At 60.5% G+C, this 11,989-nt stretch overlaps 1 protein-coding gene across 4 annotated transcripts in view; it reads right to left on the bottom strand.

The window, feature by feature from the left end:
• Positions 1–299: 299 nt before the first annotated feature.
• DMTN (dematin actin binding protein) overlaps positions 300–11,989 on the bottom strand; it is a 40,576-nt gene continuing 28,886 nt past the window's right edge. For 3 of the 4 annotated variants that reach the window (XM_053268945.1, XM_053268943.1, XM_053268944.1), the window contains exons 5-14: positions 11,046–11,201; positions 10,677–10,721; positions 10,120–10,231; positions 9,499–9,555; positions 9,255–9,413; positions 6,483–6,592; positions 6,270–6,375; positions 5,021–5,085; positions 4,110–4,158; positions 3,563–3,903 (exon numbers count right to left, since the gene is read on the bottom strand). In XM_053268945.1, the coding sequence (XP_053124920.1) occupies positions 3,692–3,903; positions 4,110–4,158; positions 5,021–5,085; positions 6,270–6,375; positions 6,483–6,592; positions 9,255–9,413; positions 9,499–9,555; positions 10,120–10,231; positions 10,677–10,721; positions 11,046–11,201 (1,071 nt within the window). In that variant the 3' untranslated portion in view covers positions 3,563–3,691. Of the gene's footprint in view, positions 3,009–3,319; positions 3,401–3,546; positions 3,904–4,077; positions 4,159–5,020; positions 5,086–6,269; positions 6,376–6,482; positions 6,593–9,254; positions 9,414–9,498; positions 9,556–10,119; positions 10,232–10,676; positions 10,722–11,045; positions 11,202–11,989 lie in introns of those variants that run through there. The other variant, XM_053268946.1, reaches the window with a different exon arrangement.

Genomic DNA, 11,989 nt, shown 5'->3' with positions numbered 1-11,989 from the left:
CCTCTTGCTGCCAGTGATTGTTTTGAGGTGACCTATCAGGGCAGCCCAGCTGACTGGGGTCCAGTCAGTGGCCCTGCCTGCCCCAAAGGAAGACTTGCTGGGTGGTCTGGGAGCTCCTTCCTTCTTGGCCGTGGCCTGCTCGGCCCGGAGGAGCTGGGTGCTGACTTGAGCCACGGGCAGCCCCCTTAACCAGGCTCCCTGCTCCAGAGGGGAGGCCTCGGAGTGGGGAAGGGAGGGCCGCAGGGTCCTTCCTGCACCTGGCCCAGCTCCGGGCGCAAATCAGGACAGACGCGGGTGCCTTGAGTCAAGCCACTTCACATTTAATTGAAAGGGGAAGGAACTCTTCTTCACACAGATTCTGACACTAGCAAAAATGGGGAAGGGGAGATGGTGAGCCAGTGTGTTCGAAGTGGGAGAAGTCCATATTTATATATTTATAGAGATGTTCACATCAGTAGCACTGGGAAGCAAGTATAGAGCAATGACTTCGAATAAATTACATCCTTTACATTTGCACACGTGGGCTGGTGGCGGAGGGAACGGAACGGCGGGTGCTGCGCGGAGGGAAAGGGAGTGAGCTGGAATTCAGGCCCCTGTTCTGGAGCCAAGGAAGGCAGCTCCCCACAGCTGGTGGGATGGTTGGTTGGCTGGTCAAGAGTGGGCAGTCCAGGTTGGTGGCTTGCAGTGCAGGCTGGGCAGAGACCCACTTCCTCCTCCCACCCGGGCCCTCGGCGGTTCCAAAAGACCGCTCCCCATTTCTGTCCTCGAGGCCTCCCTTTGCCTGGCCACGTGATGGGCCTCCCCGGCTTTCTCCGCATGCTCCACCACGGCTGTGCTCTGAGGCAGATGGGCAGCCACGTCCTCAGGCCCTGTGGCCAAGAGCCCCGTGGGTGGCAGGGGAGCGGGCTTGGTCCTTGGAGCCGGTGGAGGAACCATGCAGGATGGAACTGGGGGAAAGCTCCATCACCTCTGTGCAGCCCCTCGCTAAGGAGCTGTGGCCTTGGCCACGAGTGGCCTCCCGAATCAGCGAGGAGGCTTCTGGCAGCTTGGCCAACCCTCACCTTTCTGGCCCAACTCCCTGCCTCTTCCTGGCTGCAGCGTCAAGCCGGGTTCCTGTTCACTGGCATCCTGGTGGTGTATCTGACCTCTCCACAGGCTGCCATGGAGCCCCTTGAGGGTGGCGGAGAGCGGATAACCAGGAGCCTTTGTCTCTCAGGTCTAGGGGCCCTTCCCCACATCTTGGCCATGGCTGCCTGCACAGTCTTTTGTCCCTTTGTGGAGCAGGTTTTTGCAGGCCCACCTGGGCTGAAGGAGTGCAGTGCCCACATGGGGCACTGATCCAGCTCGAAAGGCGCAGCGCGAGCATGCTGCTTCTTGGCCCTGCTCTCTCTTCTGCCCCACCTGCTACAGCAGGATTTTGGTGCTCCAAAGAGGGCTTTGCGGTGGAGCCATGAGATCGGTGCATTCACAATACCCTCCCCTCTAGCCTGTGGGCTTCTCGGGGGCATCTGCTGGGCTACTGTGGGAAACAGGATGCTGGCCTAGATGGGCTTCCTTGGGCCTGACCCAGCAGGGCTGTCCTTGTGTTCTCAAGCAGCCTCTGTCAAGGTCAAGAGTTGGGCTGGTCAAGGCCTTACTGATGCTTCCCAAGGCCTCTGGTGGGCCACTGTGTGAAACAGGATCTAGCAGCAGGGCTGTTCTAAAAAGGTGCGAGGGTGCCCTCTCTTGGCGTGAAGGTGTGCCTCTTGACTGCTCTGGGCCGGGCATTTGGCTAGCTCACTGCCCCCCCGCTTCGGGAGGCCCCCCCGTGGGTAAGGGCTGCCCCAGAGGAGAGGAACCTCGTCATGCAGGGGCCTGGGAAAGCGAGGCTGCAGGGCATCTGTCCACTGCATGGCGTGGGCAGGACACATCTCTGCGACCCACAGAGGGGAAGGGCAGAATCTGGCTGGGCAGAGGTGGGGCGTGCAGGCTTGATGGCCACTGTGATGCGAGGACACCCACGGGAGGCTGTGGCCCTCTCCCCTCCTGGAGTGACCTGCGTGGTGAGAAGCCTCAAGGCCTGAGAGAGGCAGGCAACGGGGCCTCTGGAGGGATTCAGCAAGCGGGGACTTAGGGGGAGCAGGCCCAGAGGGCGCGCGCGGGGGGGGGGGGGCCTCTGGCAGACTGGAGGAGTCCGCATAGCCGGCCTATCCAAATGCAGCCCACCTTTCTGTCCCTTCCCACCACCTGGCAGTCAGTGGCGGAGTGCTTGGACTGAGTCTGCCAGTAGCCTCGACTGGAGGGGGGCAGCAGTGGATCCCTTGCTCTCGTGTAACTGGGCAAGAGCCAGGGAAGGTGGTGAGAGGGCGGCCCCCCTCTGCCTTGTGCCTAGACACGCTGCCACTCCCGCAGAGGCGAGGGGGACCGTGGAGCCCAGCTGCCCTTGTGCTCGTTTCTGCCTGTCCAGGTGGCCCCAGGGCCCAAGCAAACCTCTCGGCCCTGTGCTGGCTGGGGCTGTCCCAGGGTCCTTGCATGCCAAGGAAGGGGAAAGATGACCCCACAACAAGACATGACTGTGAGAGGCCTTCGCGGCAGGGAGGAGGAGGAGGAGGAGGAGGAGGAGGGGCAGCCTCCCCCCCACTATCCTCTGCTCCGCTTCCTTCTGAGGAGAGGGGGCTGTGCCCCACCCGGGGGGCCCGTCGGTCAGTTCCTCTTCCCACTGACCTCCGGCCTGCTCCTCCGCCCTGCAGTGGGACAGGCTCACAGCCTCTTCTGCAGTCAGCAGGGCAGGAAGGAGAGAGAGGAGCAATCCTTTGGACCAGCTCAAAAGTAGCCCTAAAGCGTCTGTGATGCAAGACGGATCGACACACACGGAGCGCACACGCTGAGCATGTCGGCTCGGAGCAGGGCCGGGATCAGAAGAGGAAGGCTTTCTTCTTCAGCTCGTTCCGCTTCCACAAGGCCAGTTTGGCAAATGCATCTGGCGTCATCTCAAACACACGCAGGAAATCCTCAGGGGTCAAGTGGCGCTGCAGGAGAGGAGGGACAGGTGAGTGCTCTCTTCTTCCTCCCCCCCCCCAACGCCCAAATGCCATGAAGGCCTCCGTGTCTGTTGTGAAGATGCCCTCTTGTCTTTCTGGGCCTGCCCGGCAGAGCAAGGGACACTAGGGGGGGACCAATGCATTAAGACTGGGGTTCTCAGGTCCCGAGTTGTTGCTGGACTACAACTCCCATCACCCCCAGCCTGAAAGGCCATTGATGGGAGTTGTAGTCCAGCAACATCTCCGACATTCCGCAGCTGCTGATGCTGCCTGAGTGGGAGCAGAATTCTGCTCTGTACCTCGAGCCTCGTTCTGTCCACTCCTGGCGGCAGCTTCACCCGACCTCGGTTGGTCACCACCAGCATCTCATATGGGTACATCTTTGGGAGAAAGAAAGGGCGGTCACAGCGCCAGCACTCCGCCCTGTATCCCTGCAGACACCCCCCCCCACCCCGTCCCCAGAGCAAACCGCAGAGGGGGGCGGGGTCAGCTGCCCTCCCGGGACCCTCACAGCAGCGGTCCTCACCTTTTGCTCCAGCATACTAGGAAGGGAGTTCCCCCGGTCCATCCGCCCTCTTTGGCCATTCTGCAGAGGGGGAAAAACCCACCGTTGGCCTTGCTCTGAAGATGGGCTGTGGAGACGGGCCGGCTCTCTGGACCGGCAGCGGAGCTCAAGGCCCTGCTGCCGCAGCTGCCACATTGATCCCCACCCCACCCCACGGCCAAACGTCCTCTTCCCCTTGGTGCACCCCCCAGCCCATCACGATCTCCTCCCTGGTGGTCCTGGGGCCAGAGACGGAAGCAGGGGAATGGCAGGGCACAGCATCAGCATCTCTCTTGGCACTGCCAGCAACGTTCGCAGGGCAGACGCTTACCTGCAGGCCTGAAAGACAGAAGGGGAGAAGCTGGAGGGGGCCGTGTCAAGCTGTCCCTCTCCTCCTCCTCCTCCTCCTCCTCCTCGGTCTCCTCCCCAAGGGAGTGTGGCAGGAGGCTGACGGGGCCCAGCGCAGAGCCGGCTGGAGTGAGCCAGGGAGGGCAGCCACCCCCCTGCCCCCACCCCACCCTGGGCAGCGCTGCGGCTTCTCCTACCTGGGCTGCTCTTCTCGCTGCCAGCAGGGCTGAACTCCGTGGACTGCAGCTGCAGATGGAGGGGAAGGGAGCAGAGTCAGGGCCCCCCCCGGGAGACAGATGGCCCACCTGTCATGCTCGTCTGGGGAAACATGTGGGGCCTCTCAGGCTTTCCACTGGGGGCTGGAGAAGAGGCCGAGCCTGGCCAGCTGGAAAGCGTCTGGCTTCAAGGAGGGCTTTCTGGAGCTTGGATGTGGTGGAATCTCCCTGAGAAGACGGGCTGCAGCTCCATGGTGGAGCCCTGCTTGGCAGGCAGAAAGTCCCAGCTCCAGGTAGGGCTGGGGAGATCTTTCCCTGCCTGGAAAGCTGCTGCCAGCCCGTGCCGAGCTGGGTGGGCCAAGGCCGGAGGCGAGCGCGCGCGCACACACACACACACACCCTGCAGGTGTTGGTCCAGTTGTCTTTTAGCCACTTTGGGGTGACTCCAGGCAGCAAAAGTGGGGTATAAATAAGTTCAACTGATTTTTAAAAATATTCTTTCTAGCAATATTATTACTCTTATGTGTGAAACACCGAAATGTACAAAAATGAGAACACAAGTAGATCGTGCCTCTGCCGTCTGGCTTACGACTGTAATGAAGCAATAGCCAGCGACCGGGCACACAAAGCCGTAGCCATGATGCCTGACCGAGGAAGGGAAACTAGTCGGGCTCATCCGGGGCAAGCTGCTGCTGGAACAGGGCCACTTCCCCCCTTGCCCAAGTGGCCAGGGAGGGAGGCAGGGACCGGCTCGGCCGACAGAAAGGGCCTCGCTTGCTCCCGCCGGCCGCCCCCCCCCACTCACTGCCCTTGGCGCTGATCTAATTGCTTGGCTTGTCCCCAAACAGCCTCCCACGCCCCAGGGCTTGGGTGGCCCCTGGCTGGCACCTTACCCTGGCAAGGGTGCTTCTCCCATAGGCAGGAAGGGAGGCGGATTTGGAGCTCCCCACATGAGAAGCTGGAAGAGAACAAGAGCCGGGGTCAGTCACTTCTGCACCAGCCACTCCTCCAACCGGGAGCAAGCCCCGGTGTGGATGCTGATTTTGGCACAGACCTCTGCAATAATTTTACAATGTTACCAGAAAAATGGCTTTAAAATATAACCCAAAAGAAATGCAAATACACTCCAAATTTGTGCACCAATCATAGTGAAAGTGCATTTGACTCGTAGGTGTTGATGTGCTTAACAGCTTGACATGACCCAGGGCCTCGCAGGGGCCATTTAGGCATGTGCAGCGGCCAGAATGGCCACCATGGGCACTTACAGAGGCCTGAACGGGCCGAAATGAAGCCTTTTCCCAGCCTGCAGCGGTGATTTAAGAGGCCGGCGGGGGGAGGGGGAACCTTCATGGAAAACACACACACACACACACCTGCGGCCTACAGGAAGCCCCCCGAAGGGGCGAGAAGTATTTTTAATTTATTTTCAAATTAAAAATAATAAAATAAAATAAATTCAGACTTGTCTGGAGGTTCGGTTCCAGTCCAGATAGAACCGGGGTGGGATTCGGGACCAGTCTGCGCATCCCTACTGATAAGCATATTTCCATCAATGAGACCAATGCAATTTCACAATGATTTGATCCTTGAGACATGCTGATGGTGCACAAACCTGAGGTATTCTTGCCGTTTATGGCACTCTGGTTAAAAAGTGGGTGGAAAATATACGGGAGAGAAAAAACAAAAAGAGAGACTTGTAGGACGCTTTAACTACATCCACACCTACAAGTCGAGTGTTTCACAATGATTAGACCCTTGCAAAATGCTGACTTTGGTGCACAAATCTGGGGCATTCTTGCAATGTTCAGACATTTGGCAAAAGAAAAAAATGGCTTAGAAATACAATGGATTGGAATTTCTGATAATGGAGGTAACTTTCCATGTACCCAGAAGTGGCCCTTCTCACTATTGCTGGCCCTCCCCAGAGCCCTTAAATCCTCTGAAGGCAAGATCGTGTGGGGTGAGGTGTGGCGCCCGCCTCTAATGCCCACATGTCAAGGGCCTGCTGAGGAGCATGCAAGCCCTCTTCCAGCAACAAAAGAGCCCAAACGATGGAGACATCTCAGTGGAAGCCTCTGCAGCAGCCCCAGCCCCCCCCCCCTTTCTGGACTCTGGCTGGAAAGCAAAGGGCTGCCCACTCACAGGTGTGGAAGGGTGTTCGGTCTGGGAGGGAGCGGGTTTTCCTCCGGATCGGGAGCGACTTCTCCATTTCCTCCTTCAGGATGAGTTTGCCAAGGTTGGAGGCAACCTGGGGGAGGGGGAGAGGAAGGCTCAGCTGGGCAAGAGCCCACCAGGACCGGCCAGCCCCAAAGCGCCCCCTCCCCACCCCACCCCACCCCACCCCTCCTCTCCTGCCTTGCTCAGTTCTTCCTTCTGCAGCTCACGCAGGCTCTGCAGTTCCTCGGCAGGGTCCTCTTCCTCTTCCTCCCCTCTCCTGGAAGCCATGCGCCGCCTCCACTCGGTCTCTGTGGGGGCAAGGGCAGGAAGCTTAAACCGGGCCAAGAGCCAGGGAGGGGACCTGGCCGCTGGGGCTGGGGGGGGGCACCCTCCGTCTGCCAAGGCCCAGGGAGAACTCGGGCCCGAGCAGGCTGCTGCTTGTGCGGAGTCTAGCACAGCCCTCTGCTCAGTTCCCCCAGGACGACAGGCCACCAGGTGCAGCTGGGCTTATTCCCCGGGAAGCAAGCTTAGGACTGAGGTCCTGGTGGTTCCACCGAGGAAGAAAGCCGAGAGCAGTCAGGGCAATACTTTCCAATGGGCCCAAGTTGTTGAGTCCCACAGAGTGCTTGTTCCGGCATATAAGCAAGCACAACACATGCACAGGTCAAATTCAAAGAAGTGTTCTTTGAAGCAAGAAGCTGAGAAGGTTTTCAGTTGCAATTCTGATGACTGGATTGCAGTTCTTGCCTAGGATGAGGCGGTTTCGTCCTTCAGAAGTGAGGCTTGGAGCCAGTGTGGTGTAGTGGTTAGAGTGCTGGACTAGGACCGGAGAGACTTGAGTTCGAATCCCCATTCAGCCATGACACTCACTGGCTGACTCTGGGCCACTCACATGTCTCTCAGCCCAACCTACTTCACAGGGTTGTTGTGAGGATAAACATAACCATGTACTCCTGTTTATAACCATAAACATAACCATGTATAAATATAACCCTGGGCTCCTTGGAGGAAGAGCGGGATATAAATGTATAAATAAATAAGTAAATAAATAGATAAAATATAATAAGGTGTAAGTTGAAACTCCATCTGGCAGTGCATTAATATATTTTTTAAAAAATTATAAACTGCTTTTCAGCAAAAATGTTTTCAAAGCAGTTCCTGTAGCAATGAAAGGAGGGTTCCCTGGGCCGACAGTCTAAAAAGGAAGCCAAGCGGGGCCCCAGCCCCAGCCGAGATGCTGTGCTGGGGTGGGAAAGGCACTGTGGCTCCCCCCCCCACTCAATAGAAGAGGGCTGCCACTTGAAAGGTGCCTCTAGCCTTTCTGGGGTCCCCTATAAAAGGCCACTCGACTGCCTGGCAGCTGTCCTGCTCCACCTCGGAGGACCCCACCAAGGCAGAGGGCAAAGAGAACCACCCAACAGCAGTTGGACCAGGGCGGCGGGAAGCTGCTGGGAGCACACCTGGGCATGACCCCCACTGGTAGCAGCGGGGCTTGGGGGGCTCCTTCTGGAAAGCTTGGAGGGGAAGCTGTCCTGGGGCGCATTGGCACAGCAGGCGGGAGTCTCAAGGCCCCCTTTAAGAGGCTGTAGCACGGCTGAGAGGGTGAGGCGGAAGGGCCCCCCCCCGCCCCGTCCCATTCCCACCTCAGCCAGAGACAACAGATGGGGGCCTCATGGTCTTGGGGACTCTGCTCAGCCCCACAGGGGGCATTCAAGGGTCACACAAACATACTCAAATTATGAGGGGGGGGCAGGGGATGTAGGGACAGAAGCCCCGCTTTGGGCCAGCTCCCCTCCTGCTTGTGATTGCAGCCTTGTGACTGACCAGCCAGACGGCGAATTCCTTTCCCCCTGGAGGGGGAGACCCATCACCAGCCCACCCACCCCGGTCATCTGGTCCATGTCCCCCATTTTGTGATTGCATTGCTGGCCAGCTGGGGCTCTTTTACGAAGAAAAGGCCTGGTCTCTCTTCTTAAAACACATGCACATTAAATGCCGCTTTCCATCTGAAAGAAATACAATTGCAGCAGCCCACAGAACTGGTTTCCAGCAAGAAGAACAGGCACAAGCAGCCACGGCCGCAAGGCCCCTGCTTCACCGGGCAGGAAGAGAGGTGCAGGCCGGAGCTCAGCAGAGAGCAAGCAAAGGGGGTGGGCAGAGGAAGACCCCTCGGGGGCTGCACCAGGAAGGGGCTCAGCACAGACACGGAAAGCCCCTCCAGGCGAGCTGCGTTAACTCATGGAAATGCAGCCGGTAGAGCTGCCTAGAGGGACATCGAACAGCCCTGCTGGGTCCGGCCCAAGGAGGCCCATCACGTCCAGCCTCCTGTTTCCCACAGTGGCCCACCCGATGCCACGGGCAGCCACAGGCAGGAGCTGAAAGGGGCCGGCCCTCTCTCCTGCCCTTACTCCCCTGCAACTGGGACTCAGAGGCATCCTGCCTCGGAGGCTGGAGGTGGCCCAGAGCCCTCCGACTAGTAGCCATTGATAGATCTCTCCTCCCGGCAGTGACCCAAACCCCTCTCCAGAGGAGGACCGGGCGAGGCCCCAGGCCCCCCCGCCCCGTGGCAGGGCTCCTGCTTTGCAGGCAGAAGGTGTCCAGCTCAATCCCTGGCAGCCAGTAGCAGCGGGTGGCAGGGGGGGGGGGTTGGCCGAGGGAGGCACAGCTGCCCCTCCCCTGCCAGGCCCCAGGGTGGCGCTGCCTCCAGGCCGGCCATCCATCAGGTGGAGCTGCAAACTGGTCGGAGCTACCTGACGGCTGGGGGGTGGGGGAGAGAGGAGCCACCCGAGCTGTTCCCGGGAACCCGGCCGGCACGTGAGGAGGGCAGCACCTCCAGCCCAGCGGGGAGGGTCCAGCCGCAGGAGGCCAGCGCGGGCTCTGCCCAGCCACCCAGACCGGGCACCGCAGGGCCACTCGGGGCAGGGCAGCATCGCCAAGGCCAAGGCCAAGGCCGCCACCGGGGCCACCTACCGACCACCGCCAGGGAGGGCGGGCAGGGCCAGTAATCCGTCTCGATCTTGGCAGGCTGGTTGGGATCCGGCGGCTGGGCTGCGGGGAACTTGGAGGACTCGATGATCAGGCCCTCAACCAGGTGCTTGCCCTGCGGGGCCGGGGTCGCCGCCGAGTGCTCTGGGCGGGACAAAAGGGGGCGTTTGGTGGCAGGCTCAGCAGCCCCGGCCGGGCAGCCCCGGGCCCACAGGGGAGCAGCGCCTACCCCTCTGCTTGTAGATCGGGGGCTTCTTGTAGAGATTCGTCTCCGCCATGTTGGTGTCTGGGGAAGAAGCAGAGAATTGCCAGGAGCAGCTCAGCGCAATGGGACCCCCGCCCCCCCCATTTCTCCCCCCCCACTTTTCTATGGGGAGGGTCCTCTGGCTCCCTCCTCCCTGCCTGGAGCTTAAGCCAGCTCAAGGGTCATTCCCTCCTGGAAACTGCAGCCCCACAAGGCTGGAGAGAGGCGCAAGATGGCGAACAAGACTCCTCAGCACCCCCTCCAAAGTACAGTGCCCATAATAAGGGGAGGACCCCCCCCCCACCACTGCTGGCTCAGACCAAAGGGCCACCTAATCCAGGGGGATGCTCACACATAGGGCAGGAAAGCAAGAGCCCCCGCTCCAACATCCTCCTCTACCCCCTGAAACTTCTATCCACAGATATACTGCCTCTAAACATGGAGGCTTCACATAGCCCCCATGCCTCCCAGCTGGAGACAGCTGGGACAAAACCAAGAGAGGTCCTGGGAGGAGGGCCCGGCCAGGCCCAGCCCAGAGGCTCTGGGGCGGGGGCAGGCAGAGTACAGGGCAGGGCTGCCGGGAGTGGGGCGGGGGCGAGGCTGTACCAGGGCGGTGGAAGTGGTGGACCCCGCTGCGGCTGGAGCTGCTTGTCCGGCGACTGGCCGCCTGGGAGGCACTTGTTCCTGGGGGCTTGTTCTCCATCCAGTCCCGGGTGACCTGCGGGTGCAAGAGAGGCATCAAAATGCTGGCACAAGCAGGGCTGGCAGCCCGTCCTCCGCCAGCCCCCCCCCCTGCAAAAGCTCCCCCCCCCGCACAAGACTGGTTGCAGCAGAAGCACGCCGGGCCCAGAACTCCTGCAGCCGCGCGTCTCCTGGCATCAGAGGGGCCGATGTCTGCGCCCCTGCGGTGGGCAGAGCTCTGGCGGACCCCGCTGGGCGCGTGGAGGAGTCTGGGGAGGAGGGACTCTGGCGCATGTGCGCACACACAGACCCACAGGCGCAGGCAGGCAGGCAGGCAGGCTGGCGCTGATGGCCTTGCCTGGATGAGGGAGGATGCTCTGCTCTCCCGCCTCCCTCCCTCCCTCCCGCCGGCCTTGCTCTTTACATCCCCTGCTTGGAAACGCATCTCCAAGGCAACCCTCCTGCAGGAAGCACCGACTTACCTCTGGAGAAGGAGGAGGAGAGAGAGATCTGGGCGAGAGAGAGCGCTGGGGGAGAAGCAGCGAGGAGGAGGGGGGGGGAGAAGAGAGGCAAGCGTTACTCAGCAGCACAACCCGCCCCGTTTGACTCAGGGCTTCATTCCAAAACACAACCAACGAGCCACCCCGGCCAGCCAGGAGCATGCATGCAGCCTCACAACACTCGTGGCCCGCCTGAGGCTCTCCAGGACTACAACTCCCATCGCCGTCAGTCACAATGAACGGCCTCTCATTTGCCGCTGAGGGCCCAGCAGGAGCCAGAGGGACCCCCCCCCCCCCCCGCGCACACCCCCGCCGCCCCCTGGGCCTTGACAGAGAGGGGGCCGTCCTCACCTCCCGGCTCCGTGGCCTCTCCACGTGGTCCAGGAGCGAGTAGGTGAAGTGAGGCTCGTAGATCATCAGGTCAGGGCGCTCGATGTCCAGGATGGCCTTGTCCTTGGGGAGGGCGGCCAGGTCCTTGTAGCCCAACACCTCCTTGTCCATTCTGGCCTGAGGAGAGGAGGAACGACGCCCTGAAGGCCGGCACAGGCTGGGCTGGCGACACCCATGGGAGAGGCGAGGCGAGGCGAGAGCGAGGCGAGGCTTGCTCACCGAAGAACACCAGAGGAGTGTTCCTCCTGCGGGGTCAGGCCCAAGGAGGCCCCTCTAGACCAGCACCCTCTCTCCCACAGTGGCCCCCCAGATGCCCCTGGGAAGCCCACAGGCAAGAGGGGAGGGCCTGCCCCCTCTCCCGCTGTTGCTCCCCTGCAACTGGGATTCGGAGGCCTCGTGCCTCTGAGGCTGGAGGTCGCCTAGGCCACCCCGGGTATTTCCAGCCAGAGGAGAGCGGGCCAGGTGCCGGGGGCTAGTGCAAGGGGCTGCATGGGGAGGCACAGCTAGGCTCTGCTCACCCCTGTTTCTCTGCACTGGGGCGGAATGGTTGGGGTCCCTCCCCTCTCCCTTCCACTGCAGTTTCATTCCCCCCATTTACATTTTATTGCTGCACACTTCAGGTTTCACAGGCTTCCAGCTTACTGAATGTCTGCAGCCTCCCACCTCCCTACTTCTGCCAAGACATCTGGGAAGTCTGGGATGGGACAAACCACGTTTGAAGCTGGTTTTCAGTGCCTCAGTAAATTACTGGCTGAAAATCTCACTTAATAAGTCACTTCCTGAAAATGCACGGAATTGTTCCTCTTTCCTCCTGCCTGATTGTCCAAAAGAACTTGGCTGCAATCCCGCGCACACTTTCCTGGGAGTAAGTCCCATTGAACTTAATGAGACTCCCAAGTAAACAT

This window comes from Hemicordylus capensis, chromosome 8, assembly GCF_027244095.1.
Source record: "Hemicordylus capensis ecotype Gifberg chromosome 8, rHemCap1.1.pri, whole genome shotgun sequence".
NCBI lineage: Eukaryota > Metazoa > Chordata > Lepidosauria > Squamata > Cordylidae > Hemicordylus > Hemicordylus capensis.
Note: the sequence above shows the minus strand (reverse complement) of the source record. Positions and strands in the feature narration are given on the sequence as shown.